Genomic DNA, 15,472 nt, shown 5'->3' with positions numbered 1-15,472 from the left:
TTTTGTGGACAATATCAGATGCATAAAATGCTATCCTCTGCTGCAGGCACATTTATTTATTTATCTAAAATATTTATACACTGCCTTTCCTTTAAATTCAGAAGGCTTTGATCACAAAAGAAATGACAGCAAAAATACAAAATAAAATATCTGCCAAGAAGTCTTGGCAAAGTAGCGAATACAGTCAACTGTGACCAACGGCCAGCAAAACCCTAAGAAATACGAACAGGGTTGGCGGAAGAAAGAATTGTAAACAGTGAGGTCGGAAGGAAATAAAACATTGAAAATTACAGACGGTGATAATTATGTTTTTAACATTGTCGATTTACAAAAAAGAAAGAGAAAAAGACAGAGGTGCTGACATGCAGCTGTGCCAATTCGGTCCGCAAGGGACAGCGCTGAACCCCTTTGGCGTCTCCAGCTCCGGCGGCTTCGAGGCAGCAGCCTGTGGGCAAAGAGCGCCACCTGCCGTCGCCAGGGAGAATGGCCCGAACCCATAAACACCCAGCAGAAACTCTGTTCCGCCCATCAGTTGAGCAGTATTAAAAGACCACAATCCCCTTTTGTTTTGTATTTTTGCTAAATGGTTGAACGGTTGAGGGGAGCAAGCCTTCCTCCATGAATCATCGACAGCCAATGCCCGATGAGCAAAATGTATTATTACTGGGCTTCATTTGCACCGTTTGATTGTTCCCAGGGGGCGGGCCGGGGTGGCGGACCTCCGGCTTCCTTGGGGACGGGGGTGCACAGGACCTGGGGGTGGGGGGCTAACTTCTGAGTGGGTGTGCTTGGGGATCAAGGTGCTCACACTAGCAAACAAGGCTCGTTAATTAAATCGAATGGGAACTCACGCTGCCATTCAAGGAAACGGACTCGGCTGGAGACAGAGTGGCTGGGTATAGATAATAAAATCATTATTATTATTTCAGTATTGTTTTGGCAACGTTGCAGACAAAAGGTGACCTATTATATAGAAAAAAGCAATCAAATACAAAATAAGACAACCTTCCTTCGGGGTTCCACGTATAGCTCTGGTGGCAGTGACCCAGTAGTGCTTTATTCAGCTAAGCAGAATCAACAATAGCAAAAATGTTGGATGGGAGGCTACATGGCAATCACTGACTCCTGCCGGCTATATGTGGTATTTCATCATCTTTTGTCTCCACCACAAGGAGAACTTCAGCCCTTCAAAGCCCAAAGAATTAGCCCTCTTTTGGATTCACAGAAGCAAAGTTTCATTTATTTATTTACACCTGTGTTCCAGCCGTTAAGAACTTACTCTTCCTCACCCACAATTCAACCTCCTGGGTGCAGAGCGCTTGTGTACAAGGCTCATAAGACACTGGACAGGGCTTAGATGCAACAGCTATATGGTACAGCCAGGACTGCATTTTCTATTTACTGACCATCTTGCTGGCAACCAGATGTCTATCAAGATTTCAACCCTGCTGCTTTCTGGTCCCAGGCTTTGACTCCTTTTCACAACCACTGTGAAAGAGAACTGCTTTCTTACCTATGAGTGTCTGTCATAGCAGCTGGTTAACTTATTTATTATAATTTATTAAATTTCTATACAGCTATTTATCCGAGGAGCACAGGGTACTTTACATTTTTTAAAATAAAAAACCCCATAGTAACAAATAAAAGCAATACCCCTTCACAGTTTGAAAGGCCATAGATTACTTAATAAGGAGAAGAGAAATGTTTTTGCCTGCCAGGCCAGCTTCCCTGGGGAGAACGTTCCACAAACGGGGAGCCACCACAGAAAAGGCCCGTTCTCCTATTGCCACCACCCATCCACAGACTTCTCAAGGAGGAGGCACACGAAGAAGGGCCTCATTTCAAAGAGCTGCATCTCTGAGAGAAAGCAGGATATAGTGCAGTGTCACAGATGGGGCTGGTCCACCTGTAAGGCAGGGTAAGGTGACTGCTTCGTACAACAGCATCCACAGGGGCAGCAAATCCCGATATAAGTCTTTATGGGATGTCACTCTCGTAGTTGTGCAGACTGTGGAGATCCACCTTGGTCATCTTGATCAGCAGGCAATCCCTCCTCCCTTGTTTTTGATGTAGATCTTAATCCACCCCTTCTTCCCTGGTGGGGAGGAGAAGTTCCATATTGTGGTTCACCTCATGCGCCAAAATGTCTTGGGCTGGCCCTGGTCATAGGCCATTTTCATCATCAGGCTGCCACACCCCTGCACAGAGCAGGTCCTCCTCTTCCTCCTCCTCCTGGTTGCTGCCTGTTCACTTTCCTTCTCCCAAACATGCAAAATCCTTCTGGGTGAGCTGAGCAGGGGTGCAAATGGGGCCCTGTGGGAATGGGCAAGGTGGTGGTTACAGAACAGTGGTTACAGCAGCAAAGAGGCTCTGTGAAGGACCTCAGCATCTACAGGAGCCCTTCCATGTGGGGTGATGACCTGGCAGAAGTTGACCAGTCCTTACAGTAAAACTGGCACTGCATACACTTGTTCCCTGTTCCCCACCTACTGCTGGGCAGCCGTCCCCGTTCCCCTTCTGCTCAGCGTCACTGTCCTCTGCCTCCTTGTGGGCATCTGTGCCAGCGGCAAACGGGAGGAGGAACAGCAGCAGCTACTACCCCAGAGTGTGTGAGAGAAGGAGGCCGGGCCACTTTTACTTCATCACCTCCTGCCTCTAGGTGAGGTTTGGGCCCAGACGGTAGAGAGAAGAAGCCCGAGGAAGACACAACAGTGTGGTGTAGTGGCTAGAGTGTGGGTCTCCAGGACATGAGAGAGACCAGGGTTCAAATCCCCTCTGGGCTATGAAGCTCACTGGGGTGACCTTGGTCCGGGAACTGCCTCTCAGCCTATGCCTACCTCACAGGGCTGTTGTGGGGATAGAATGAGGAGAGGATCATGGAGCCACCTTGAGCTCCTTGGAGATGAAGGTGGGATATGTATGCAATAAATAATAACGAGAGGGGCGGGGAATAACACAAAGGGAAGAATTCTCTGGGAAAGCCAAGCATCACCCTTGACAGCCCTAACTGCTGGCTGCCACCCCACCCCCTCCGCACCCCACCGTGCAAGGCCCTGCCTTGGGCTCTGCTGTTGACCAGCAGCAGGAGAGACAGAGGGGAACAGGCAGCAGAGGCAGCCCAGTAGGGCCTCCAGGGAGGTGTTTTTTTGGGGAGGGGGGGGGGCTCCAGGGAACAAAACGGGAGAAAACAGGGCTCGAAGGCAGCGCAGCACAGCTGACTGCCCCCCCCCCGTGGACATCGGTGGAAAAAAGCCACAGAGTAAAAAATGACTCAGTTGCTCCACTAGGCGGCAGCAGCAGGAAGGACTGGCAGCTAACACCTCCACCCCGCCCCCGGGGCTGGGCGATGGGTGGGTTAAGGAGCTTTCCTGCCTTTCAGCAAGGCTTGCACAGGTTTGGAGGGGAACCCAATTTTGGGGGGGGGGGCGTGTTCGTAGTTAATTATCCTTTTCAGCAACTGATGTCGGTTGCATGGCAGTCCGGTTTTGCTGTAAGAACCGCAAACTTCTGGGCAGATCACGAGCCCCACATGCACAAGTGCTAAGGCCATCCTCCACACACCCACCCCTGCTTTTGCTCCACCCTAACTCTCTGCATATTCGATTTTGTTCATCAGGCTAAAATGAAGGGGGGGAAGTACTAAGAGTGTTGTGCGCTCAGGGAATTCCCAATTCATGTAATGTTACATGCATTATTTGTATGGGTATTTTAACGCACAGAAAGATTATGTTCTACCATGTTGCTGTTATCTGTTTGTAAGCCGCTTTGGGATCTGTTGAATGAAAAGTCGCATAGAAATAAAATCCATCTATCCAAACCCTTTGCATATTTTATATGGTCTTCCAAGCGTGCGTTGACTTACAACACGGGTGGGTGTGTTTTTTTAAGGGGCTTGAATTGTGGCGGAGCTTGTTTCCTAATTAAATGTTCTTATACTTGGCGTGCTATTAACATTACTTTGCAAGAAGTTGGTGGGAAAAGTCGCTGAAGACAAAAGGACTTAAATAAGCCACAAAACAAACTTCTCTCGCGTAAAACACTGTGGCTTCGTTGCAATGCGCATGTAGTCGTCCGTTTGCTAAGCAGAAACAGCCCCGGTCTGTATCTGGATGGGTGCCTACATGGGAGTGCAATGTGCTGCATAAAAATTCTCCCTTTTGCGGCAACTTTTTCTTCCTCTTCTGTCTACTTTATACAATTGGCGTTTTAAACACAGTGCTGGCAATCCAATATTTATATCAGGCTAAAATGCAAAAATTAAAATACTTTTCTCTCTTTTTACCGAGAGTGTAATGGGGTGCGTTCGGGCAGTTCCTTTTTTATCACAGTAGGAGGCGCTGTGCCAATGTAAGAAATAGTGACTATTTAACGGTAAAACAGTCCTTTTTGTATGTTGTTATAGTGAAGCCTCCCTTCCCAGCTGAGGGATCCCCGCCCCCTCCTGCTTGCAGGCAAGTAGGAATAGGATTGGCGGTGTTCCGATGGGAAGGGAGGCATCCACCGCCCACTCTCGGCCCTCCTTCTCTGCCTTCCATGCCTGACCCGCCGCGCACCGCTTCCCCACCACCACCACCAAAGAACCACAACTCAGGAGCTGCCCAGTCTCATGGAGACTGGAGATAGACGCCTCGGAGGAAGGGAAAACGAGTTGCTTGAGGTCGAGGCTGCAGCCACCCCTCTGCCACTGCCATCGCTGCAGAATCAAGGTCCCAAATGTGCAGCAATTAATTAATTAATTAATTAATTAATTAATTAATGCGTTCTCGGAGTCATTGAAAAAAGTCTGGTAACCTTAGGTTATACGCGCCAAGAACCTTGGCAGAAACAACACGATTCCGCCCCCCCCATCCCCAGCAGCTTCACCTGGAGCACACCTGGAACTTCAGCAAAATTATGCACATGCTTCACTTCATTGGGTGTTTTTGCTGTGGACTCGCAAGGGTTTAACCACATGCTACGAAATATCTACAGAAACCAGGAGGAGGAGGAGGAGGAGGAAGGAAGGAAAGTGGGGGCGGCTGCCTCGGACTCCGCTTTGCTTCCCACCCTCGAGAGGGAGGAGGGGAAGCGAAACTCCTGCTTTTGAAAACAACGTCCTATATCCTTAGAGAGGAGAAGCCAAAGAGACCTCCGAAGGGCTAGGGCTGGCAGAACCGGTGCAGAGGACGCCTCGCGCGCATCCCCACGACCAAGGCTCTCACGCGTGCGTGTCCATAGGCTAGCCGGCGTTCGACGCCGTAACGCGTCGCCGACCTGCGCAGCTGGCCAATGAGCAGCCGAGTGGCGCAGGAACCTAAGAGCCGAGCCTGTGGTGTCGTCACTTCCTCCCCACCCGCTCTTAGGCAGGCAGGCGGGAGGCCGCAGCTCCTGCCGCCTCGAGGCTCCTGCACTGGCAGCCAGCACCATGGGCAGCTTGCTGCAGTTTCTGAAGTTGGTGGGGCAGCTGAAGGTGAGCAGAGACCCCGACTGGCTGGTCGGGAGTAAATGCGGGGGCGGGGGGCGTCAATGCACCAGTTTTGCCCATCTTCGCGGTATCGTTCCCCAAAGGTGCTGCTGCACAAAACCCCCACGCATCTCCTCACCCCCCTTTTTAAGCGTCGATTAAGACTGCAGTCCAAACCCCACTTACCTGGGAGTGAGCCCCATTGAATGCGGTGGGACGTACCTTTGAGTAAGCATAATAATAATTAATTATTTCTTTATACCCCGCCCATTAGGCTGGGTCTCCCCAGCCACTCTGGGCTGCTTCCAACAAAATATTAAAAATACAGTAGAATATCAAACATTAAAACCTTCCCTAAACAGGGCTGCCTTCAGATGTCTTCTAAAAGTCAGGTAGTTGTTTATTGCCTTGACATCTGATGGGAGGGCGTTCCGCAGGGCAGGTGTCACTACGGAGAAGGCCCTCTGCCTGGTTCCCTGTAACTTGCTTCTCGCAGTGAGGGAACCAGGCAGAAGGCCCTCGGCACTGGACCTCAGTGTCCAGGCTGAATGATGGGGGTGGAGACGCACCTTCAGGTATACTGGGCCGAGGCAGGGTTAGGACTGCAGTTTGCAGATTTTTCCTGCAGCAAATCCTGTTGAACTCAGTGGGATGTACAATTAGACCTGCGTAGGATAAGGCTGCAATCCTAAACACGCACTTCTGCCTAGATTAGACTTGCTTAGTACAAAGGTGCATACGATGCTTGCGCCAGGTCACCTTCTTAGCCGGCTGAAGGACTTCTGTGTTCTGACTCTGGTTTAGGAACCTGGAGACCAGATAGCATAGAAATAATAAGGAATCTGTTGCAAAAGGGGATGGTGGTAAAGCCAAGGGACACTGGAGGAAAAGTTGGCCAGCAACGAAAGTGAGGTAGTTTATAAGTAATAGAAAGCCGAAGAGCGGAGGGCTTATTAAGGAAGCAAGGGGAAATGGCAGTTTGTGGATTTCCTAATAAATTGCCTCTGTTGCCTTGAAGAACCTAAAGACTGCAGTTAGTAGTTCAGCTTTGCAGTAAGCTTAGTAAGATAGTCGTTAATAGGATACAGGCAGGATCTCTCAAAGTTCAACATTTCACACCCAGTATACAAAACTATCCACCTGGGGAACTAGGAAGTAAGTATTTTATTTCCGGGGCACAGGTGCTTATAGGAATACTGCCTTGGAATGATTTTTTTTGTCTTTTAACAATATTTATAATCAGTAAGCATGACTAACAAACAGTCTGTTAAATGTGGCAGCTTGCGTTTCTAAATGGCAGCTGGGTATAAAAAAAGAAGATGCATGCAAGGCTTCCCCCCTTTGACAGTATTGCTTAAACTCTTTTTGACTAGAGAGTCCCACGGACTGGCTGGGTATACAGAAATGTAGCAAATCCAGAGAGCGTTTCAGACCATATGTACAGGATGGCAATCATGGCTATGGTAACTGAAGATAAAGCACTTAATAAAGACAGGTATGTATACTGATTGCAGTGGGTATCTTTAATGGATATGGGGGACTGCACATTGTGGCTTCAGTTTAGTGAAAAGTAGCTGCACTGAAGTTCCATTCTTGATGGGATCAATTTAGTTGCAGCTGTCTTATTTTACTTTTCATTGGATACAGGTTTGTTTATTTATTTGCAACACTTAACCATCAGTATTGTACACTGCCAAACCACACAATTAATAGAAAAATAGAAGTGCTGTTTTAATACTGCTTGATTGCATCAACTCCTGTAACTATTATTTAGGTGGGTTAAAAAGGGTTGACAATATTTGATAATTACGGCTTAATAGGAGGAATTCAGTGTTGTGCTGTTAAAAATATCTGCTTACTTGATGGAACAATCTCTTCTCCCTGACAACCCCCCTCCCCCCCACTCTGGGGGTTCTGCAGATACACACACCTTGAGCCAATCTGAGGGCAGCACAGGGAGAAGAGGGAAGAAAAGCCCTTTGGCACTAGCAGAAGTCCTTGTGTGGGCTTCTGCTAGCTGGGCCAGCTAGCTGCATTCAGGCCAATGTTAAAATACCATAATGTGAAATTTAGGCCATTCCTTAATTTTCGAAAATGAATGTGTGTGAATTTGAGCGAGTGCCTTGCCCAAGATAAAGGAGAGCTGTAGCCCAGGTCTAAGCCCAAGGGTGTATTCCTCTCCCCTCTCATTGCCAACTTTCCAGTATGTGTTTCTTTCATGGTGGAATGTGGAATTCACATTCGCCAATATGATTGAAGAACTTCTGCTGGGTAAATTAATATGTAATGTAAAGCTGTGCAATATTGTGATGGTAACATCAAAGAAGTAAATCCAGGAAGGTTTAAAAACAGAATAAATTCAAAAGTTAAATCGATTTAACTGGTGATAGCAATTATTTTGCCAGGCTTAGTACTGAAATTGTCAGGTTGGTATATTACTTACATTGAATACCTTTTTATCATGACCTATTAAAACTTCAGAAAGTAGTGAGCAAGCTTTTGATTCAGAGAACTCTTCTTCAGGCTAGACATTTTATTATTGTTGCTGTTGAAGGAAGTCAAGAAAAATGTTTCAGAGCATGATGAAAATATTTGTGGCTCTCAAACATCTTTTCCTCTTTATTTTTAACTACCTCTAGCTTGAAGAGGTAAAGGTAAACGGACCCCTGACAGTATTTGGAAGCTTTGTCTGAAGGTGACATTTTAATTGATATTTGGTCCTAATAGGATGTTACACTGCTGTTATTTTGGATTTTTATTGGAACCAAACTTAAGGTTAACATAGATATTTAAGGAAATAAATATAATTGCACTAACCAAAATGAATTGCAGAATAAGTTCTCAGGATGCAGAGATTGTTATACAATACTATCTTTCGTAGTTGCCTTTTAATAATCACGTCTTTAAATATTTTCTGCTTCCCAGATGCATCCGGTTAGCTCTGGTTCACGATATGGCTGAATGCATAGTTGGTGACATTGCTCCTGCTGACAATGTTTCCAAAGAGGAGAAACACAGACGAGAGGAGGTCAGTATGGTGGCATATGTAGCTTGATGGTCTACTTCTAAAAAAGAAAGGACCAAGATTAGTCTGTAAAGATTCTCAAAACAAAAGAATCTTGCGGAAACTTAAAGACGTAACAAAACTATTAAGCCGTAAACTTCCATGGATAGTTTACAGCCCACTTCATCAGATGTATGAAGTGTTTTCCTGCGTTGCAGGAATATCTATACAGGCAAGAGATTGTTACCAGTGAGATCAGAAGGAAAGGAAATACAGAAAAGTACAGACATTGGTTACATTATTAACAGAAGCCAGTCACAAAAAACACACATCACTGGTAAGTTAGTCAGCACACGTAGTGTTGTAAAAATCTATCGTCCCAGTTCAGTCCACAAGTGATAACACTGAACTGCTTCGTAATTGTAATTTGGCAGTTTCAGTCTGCTGTTTCTTTTTGAAGTTCCTTTGTTCCAATATGACCACCTTAAGGTCAGTGATGGCACATCCAGGGATGTTAAAATGCCCCCCGCTAACATTTAGATACTGCCATTTCTGCCATCTGAATTGTGGCGTTTGTTCTCTTGAAAAGAGGCTGGCTTGTTTTTCCTATGTAGAATGCAGTTGGAAAGACACGCAGGGCTCAGCCTCATGATACAAAGCTTCCATGGGATTTCTGTTATTTGACTTTGCACCTTTTAAAATTTCGTTGATGTTTTCTGTCAACCCAGTTGAAGACCAATTTGTTTCCGTGAAGTGGCTCTAATAATGAAATTGAACAGATTCAGGGTGAGTAGTGTAGAATACCGGTCACTAGAGGGCACAATTTTGTATTTTACAAGAAAAGATTTCTTACAGGAAAAGCAGTCTAGTTTGTGGGATTCCATAGTGCCTTTCTTTCTAGAAGGGAAGATTCAAACATATAGGCTCTGTCATCAGCTGACATTCAGTTGTCTATCAGGAGAAAAGTAGATGGAAAGTGACATATTTGAAAACTTCCTACCTCTCATGAAAACTGATCGGCATTCTGTGCCAGTAGCTGACTTGTCAAAGGACAGTAAAGACTAGAAGGCTCTGAGATATAAACTTGTTATATGTGAAATATTTAAAGTAAGGGGCACCACACACAATCTGTGGCAGTGCAATTCTGTGAAAATGGCAGGTGTTTCAATCATTTGCATAGTGGACCCCTCTCATTCATATCCATTGGTGCTTTTTGATGATCTCCAGAGGTCATCCTTTGCTCCTTCCTTTACCCCTTTATAAATTATACACAGGTTGAAAACAAGCTGTCTGCTGGGCAAGACTGTGTTCCTGCTTGCTATAGTGAGCAATGAGCATTGGAGAAGGGACAAGGAAGCCTGTAGTAGCTGCCTCCTCTCCCACTGCTTCAGGGCTTTTAAAGTAGGGGTGGGGGAATTCAGGCTGGGAAGGGGGCAAATGCAGTTCTTCCGGCCTCCCTGACTGGCCCTCGCCCCAAGGGCACCCCTACCTGGCCGTGCTCCCTCTCCCCCAAACACTTGAGTGTTTTTACCTGGCTGCAATGTGCCCTTGAATTCTGATCATGCCTATTATTTGCCTAGATGGTGCGTAGGGAGGGGTGTGTGAATGGGTGTAGAAACCAGCCTACTGTGCAGAAATAAAATTCACATTTGGCTTTGGCCCTACACACCACCGGCATGTGGCTTTCATAAGAGTGTCCAGCCTGGGCTGAAAAGGGGACAGTCAGGATGTCCAGGTTAGCAACCAACAGCCTTATGGACTCTTTCCCAGGGGTGGTCTTTGGAAATCTTTCGTAATATGGCTTCCTGAGTGAGGCCAGAATTTGGCACCCATATATGGATCTTCTCAATTTTGTGCCCTCTCGGCTCTGCGCCCTGTACAGGGAAACCACCTGCACCGCCCTAAATCTGATGCTGCTATTCCCATATCACCTTTGTTGTTGCGTAGGAGCTGAGGCAGCATGAGTCTATGTGGGAAGGGAGGGCTCCATTGTGTAGCTTATGGATCTACCAGTGATAAGTTACATCAGTTTCCAGGAAAGGCAGTGCTGTGGGAACTTCTTCCACAGAACTGAAGCTTTTGATGTTCCTTTAGTTGCACAGGAAGAAGCTGGCAAGAGGGTATCCCGCATAGTGCTTGGATTTCCAGATTATTGCTCTGAAACACATCTCACTTGCTTTGTTGTGAGAAGCACCAGATTGCTTAATAGCTTGCATAATTTTCTTCTTTGGTTAGTACTTAAGATGATGAGGGATGAACTCCATTATGGAGGGAGGTGTGTGCGTGTGATCACATTCTTTTTACATTCACCAAGGCCAATCCTTGCAGGTTTTCACTGCCAAGGTGTGTGAGAGCAAGAGAATGCAGCTCATCTCTGCCAAAAGCAGGGAAACAATATTGGGAGTGACACCAAATAAAATGCAGGATTCTGTTTTTCTAGGAAGCTATGAAACATTTGACCCAGGTGCTGTCTGAAGAGCTGAGAAAAGAAATTTATGAACTCTGGGAAGTAAGTTTTAAACATCTAAAATTGCTTAAATATTAAAATTCATTTTCCCCCTAAATAGGTATTTCTCTCTACTAAACATCAACTATAGATCTAAATAATGACTGTTTTTTGGAAGCATTCATGGTGTAAAGCAGGCTACCAAGCTAAATATGGATATGTTACAGGGGGCACTAGGGAGACAATAAGCTTTCTGAGTTTGCTGCCTGCCTGTTTTTATAAAATCCAGTGGGGCTGTCATGCAACTGAACGCCATGGTGAGCTGCATTGGACTTGGGAGTGGTTTGGAGTAAGGTTTGCCTGAGGAGACTTAACATATTTTGTACTATTGCATTGACTTCTGCCATAGGATAAACTCTAAGCAACTGAGCTATCCAGGGTGTCAGTTGTTAGAAAAAAATGGTTGTAACCATGTAGTTTTGATTTCAAAGTAGAAGCTGGTGTGTGCTTACCAGTAAAAACTCAAAAGTGGAAGCAGATGGATCACCACAGGAAATTGGCATATTAGAAAGCAAGAACCGGTTTGAAAAAGAAAGTATTTGACAAGAATGTCTAACCAGTGGGAAACTCCTGTGTTCTGCAGTGAATGCATTTCATTATTCAGGTGTTATGAGATACCTGTTGGCAAGGTATTGGTTTGGTTGATGCTCTCTTCAGCAGCAACTGATGACAATTGCTTCTGGACTCATGAACATGTAGTGCTGGTTCTCAATATTTGGCTAGAAATCCTTTACATGGGTTAGACCAGGGGGCTCAGAAATGAACTGCTTCCCTTGTACAGCAGTGCATACAGTTGCATTTTCTGTGATTTTTTCCTTCTCAGTAAAGTGGGTTACCACCTTGCACACCCCTATTAGGAATATGAACACCAGTCAACTGCAGAAGCAAAATTTGTAAAAGAGCTGGACCAGTGTGAGATGATACTTCAAGCCTTGGAGTATGAAGAGTTAGAGAAAAAACCTGGAAGACTTCAAGATTTCTATGATACAACGGCAGGTAAGACACACCCCCTCCGTTATTCTAAACACTCATTGTGTAGCTTGGTATTATTTTTATAATGGAACCTGCAACAAACATTTGCAGAGTAAATGGAAAATGGTGTTCCAAACAGCCAGACATACCACCTTAATTCCCACCCCCACCCCCCGCACTAATCTTTTCAACCTTGGTGCTCTTTTTTTTCTAGTAGCACTATTTTGGCTACATAGCTGCCTGAAGTCAGCACCCGAGTTTGCTATTAATATATATTAGGGGTGTGCAGTGACTCTGTATTGAGGGCTGAATAATGAGGCAAAGTGGGGTGATTTGGGATGATTTCCCCCTCCCTGCTCTGAAGCACAATGGTAGTAACTGCTCCCCCCCCCCCCCAAAGTTGGATCAGGGTCCCCTCAAGGGGGCCCTTGTTTTTGAGTATTGCAGCTCTGTTTTCCTGCATCTGTTTCTCTCGGCCAAAATGTTGCCTGTAGAGCACTGAAAAAACGCCACATTTTACTTTATTTCTATTAAAGCACAGCAGTGGAGGATTCTTAGAAACAAGTTAGAAGCTTCTTTTTTTATTAATCCTACATTGCTCTGCTTTAGTGGGAAAATAAACACAGCTCTTCAGGGAACTAAACCGCCTCATATTGCAGGGCCTTATTGGAGGACATAAACAAGCACCAGAAAGGAAGGTGTGGAGTTCTTAACAAACAGAATATACAAGGAAGAGCACATGCCAGTTGCCCTCCTCTTACTTACGTCTCTCAAAATTTTTCTACTTAGGAATTTTGGGCTTTTATCTGGCCTAATAAAGGTTTTCTTTAATTCTGATGAGCACCTCTGGGTTCTGGTTTTTTGTGGGAAGAATTGCAGTTCAGTGGAGGAAATAAAATCCCTTTTGCTTCACCAATGAAAAGCCTCTATACCTGTTTGTCTGCAATGTGGCAAACATAGTCTATCCTGGAGGCTTGCCTGTTGTCTGTACATTTCAACTGCTTTTTTCAAGACGGGGGAGTTAAGAGTCCTTTTTAGAGCATAGAGTGACTGAGTTAACAGACTGGAATTTTTAAAAAGATAGCGATGCAGTGCAAATTTTAGAGGCCAGTGCACACTCCTAACATATATAATGGTATATAACTATAATGGTAGAAAAGTTTTGAAGAGAGATCCAGTATAAAACAATACTAAGCCCTTGGTCTCAAACACCCTTTCATTTGCCACTTGCTTTGAAGATCACAATCATGCAAAGCACCCCAATATAATATGGTTTTGACTAGTATTGGCTTCACTGGCTTATTCACTTGGTGGGCAAGTGGGTTAAGCACGTATACTTCAGCTATGGTTGAATTACACCTTGTCCTTCTGGGAATGATGAAATTCCTCCTTGTGATGGACGCTCTCACACAGGGAACTGGCAGGTGCCACTTCTATGATGGCAGTTGGATGCATTCCATTGTTTTATTTGAGCTGCTTCGAGACTTGTGTTACAGGAGAGGCAGGAATAATTTGAGCATCTGACCCATTTCCTAGTTCCATTATTTCCTCCCAGTTATGACTCCTGGGGAAGTCCTCCATCAAAAAGCAGATTAGATAGAAATTGATATAGAATGAAACTTGGGGTGAGTCCATTTAGATAGTGAGCTTGCCCCTTCTCACTTGGAGTGCAGGTCCACATTAGAATCACTAATTGCTTTTGATTCTCTTGTAGGTTTTTGGTAATGCTCAGCCTACCTAACACTTTCACATGACACCCCCCAAGTTTCCTGAACCATTGATGGTCCCCAAATCCTGCTTTGAAAGGCAGGAAGAATGTCACACACTGCTGCTTCATGCTGCCACCTGTTGATGCCCTGATGCTTCAAGGATTAAGGAAATCACAGGGCATGAGCATCAGGAATTTTCCTTACTTTGAAATGTCCCTTCCTAAAACTATAACAGGGTAAGAGCAGCTCAGTAGAAAACATGAGAGGCTATCCAACATAACAAGAACAAGCATTTCTTGTTGAGGAAGGTGCTTTTATCTCACTGCTATATTCTTGGTACATAGCAGAATGAGAAAACATGTTAACGGTGATCTCTTGATCTACAGGAAAATTTAGTCACCCTGAAATAGTCCAGCTTGTGTCTTCCATAAATACAGAAAGAAATACAAAAATAGATGCAGCAAACAAAGATCGTCCATCTTGAGTCACCTTTCAAATGTTTTCAGCTGTATCTATAATAAATTATTTTAAAATCTCTACTGCGTGTTTGGTTTTGCAGTATACTACCACTGGAATACTATTCGTTTACTAAATACATTATAGAAAAATAATAAAAAGTAGGGCTATATGATGTCGATGGTAGTTTTATAGGAGTCAGCTGGGCCCTTTACACTGTTCAGTAACGTGTAAATTCATTTAAGTAGCCGTGTTGGTCTGACACAGTAGAAATATATAAAAAAAATTATTTTTTTTAATTGTCTAGTAGCACTAAGTTTGTTTCGTGTGCATATCTGAAGAAGTGTGCATATCTGAAGAAGACGCAAACTTAGTTGGTCTCTAATGTGCTACTAGACAATTGTTTATTTTTTTATATATTCATATGTGTAAATTGGATACAAAAAGGTTTCTATGGTTGCTTCTGAGATAGGCTCAGTGTACATGCTAAAAGAGAGCTCCTTGTGAGAAGACAGTGCTGCCTTGCTAGATATTCACTGCACCTCCTAAAAAGTCAAGCAAGCTTGGACATGAAAACCCAAAATATCAAGATTTGATGTAGCTGTTCATGGGGTCTACTTTATTGAAACATGTACAAATAAAAAAAGCCTACAGCAATGTCCACCCTCCATTGAATCAAACACAGCAAATCTAGAATAAAAGGAGGAGGTTTTAGTAAATGAGGCAAACCAATACTAGACGTCCCCTCCCCCAATGTCCAGTTCATGGGTGTGAAAGCCAGTAAAAGACCCAAGAGTTCAGACCAGAAATCACTGAATTTGGTTTAAGCATTACCTTTCACTATGCTGCGAACTGCCCTGAGATCTTTGGATGAAGGGTGGTATACAAATTTAAATAATACTAGAGGCTTAGCTATTGTGGCAGTTTGAAGAATATATAGCTTACATGATATTCTAGAATTAGGGTAAAATTTGAAAGTTGTCAAAAATTTGAAAGTCAAGAACAAAGTTAACTTATGCTGTAGTTCAAAGAAACCGGTTGATTTAGCTTACTTTTTCCTCTTAGGCTCTTGTTTGTGCACGGGCCTGAGGTGCATGCAAGGTTTCCTGCACCAAGTAGTGGGGAGATTTCCAGCACCACCTCCCACTCTGCTCCAGAAAGTCTCCCAATCCCCTAAAAGAGCAGGAAAAGGGTAATTTTTGCCTCTTCATCTGTTCCTCCAAGAGTGGTATCCTGTGAATGGCATTCCACTCACAGCCACTGTTTTTCCCCACATACAGAGTCCTCAAGGATGCAGCTGTCCTGTTATTGTGGAAGTCAGCAAAAAGTGTCATTGTACTTTTTGTAGACAGTAGCTAAGAGCTGCTTAATATATAAATCCT

At 44.5% G+C, this 15,472-nt stretch overlaps 1 protein-coding gene across 6 annotated transcripts in view; it reads left to right on the top strand.

Moving 5' to 3' along the window:
- The first annotated feature begins 5,296 nt into the window (after positions 1–5,296).
- HDDC2 (HD domain containing 2) overlaps positions 5,297–15,472 on the top strand; it is a 33,793-nt gene continuing 23,617 nt past the window's right edge. For 2 of the 6 annotated variants that reach the window (XM_083606214.1, XM_083606210.1), the window contains exons 1-5: positions 5,297–5,449; positions 6,817–6,938; positions 8,369–8,471; positions 10,888–10,956; positions 11,811–11,949. In XM_083606214.1, coding sequence (XP_083462340.1) covers positions 5,405–5,449; positions 6,817–6,938; positions 8,369–8,471; positions 10,888–10,956; positions 11,811–11,949 — 478 coding nt within the window. In that variant the 5' untranslated portion in view covers positions 5,297–5,404. The other 4 variants (XM_083606209.1, XM_083606213.1, XM_083606211.1 and 1 more) reach the window with 4 other exon arrangements.

The sequence above is a fragment of the Podarcis filfolensis genome (genome assembly GCF_964270895.1).
Source record: "Podarcis filfolensis genome assembly, chromosome: 3".
Taxonomy (NCBI): domain Eukaryota; kingdom Metazoa; phylum Chordata; class Lepidosauria; order Squamata; family Lacertidae; genus Podarcis; species Podarcis filfolensis.
Note: the sequence above shows the minus strand (reverse complement) of the source record. Positions and strands in the feature narration are given on the sequence as shown.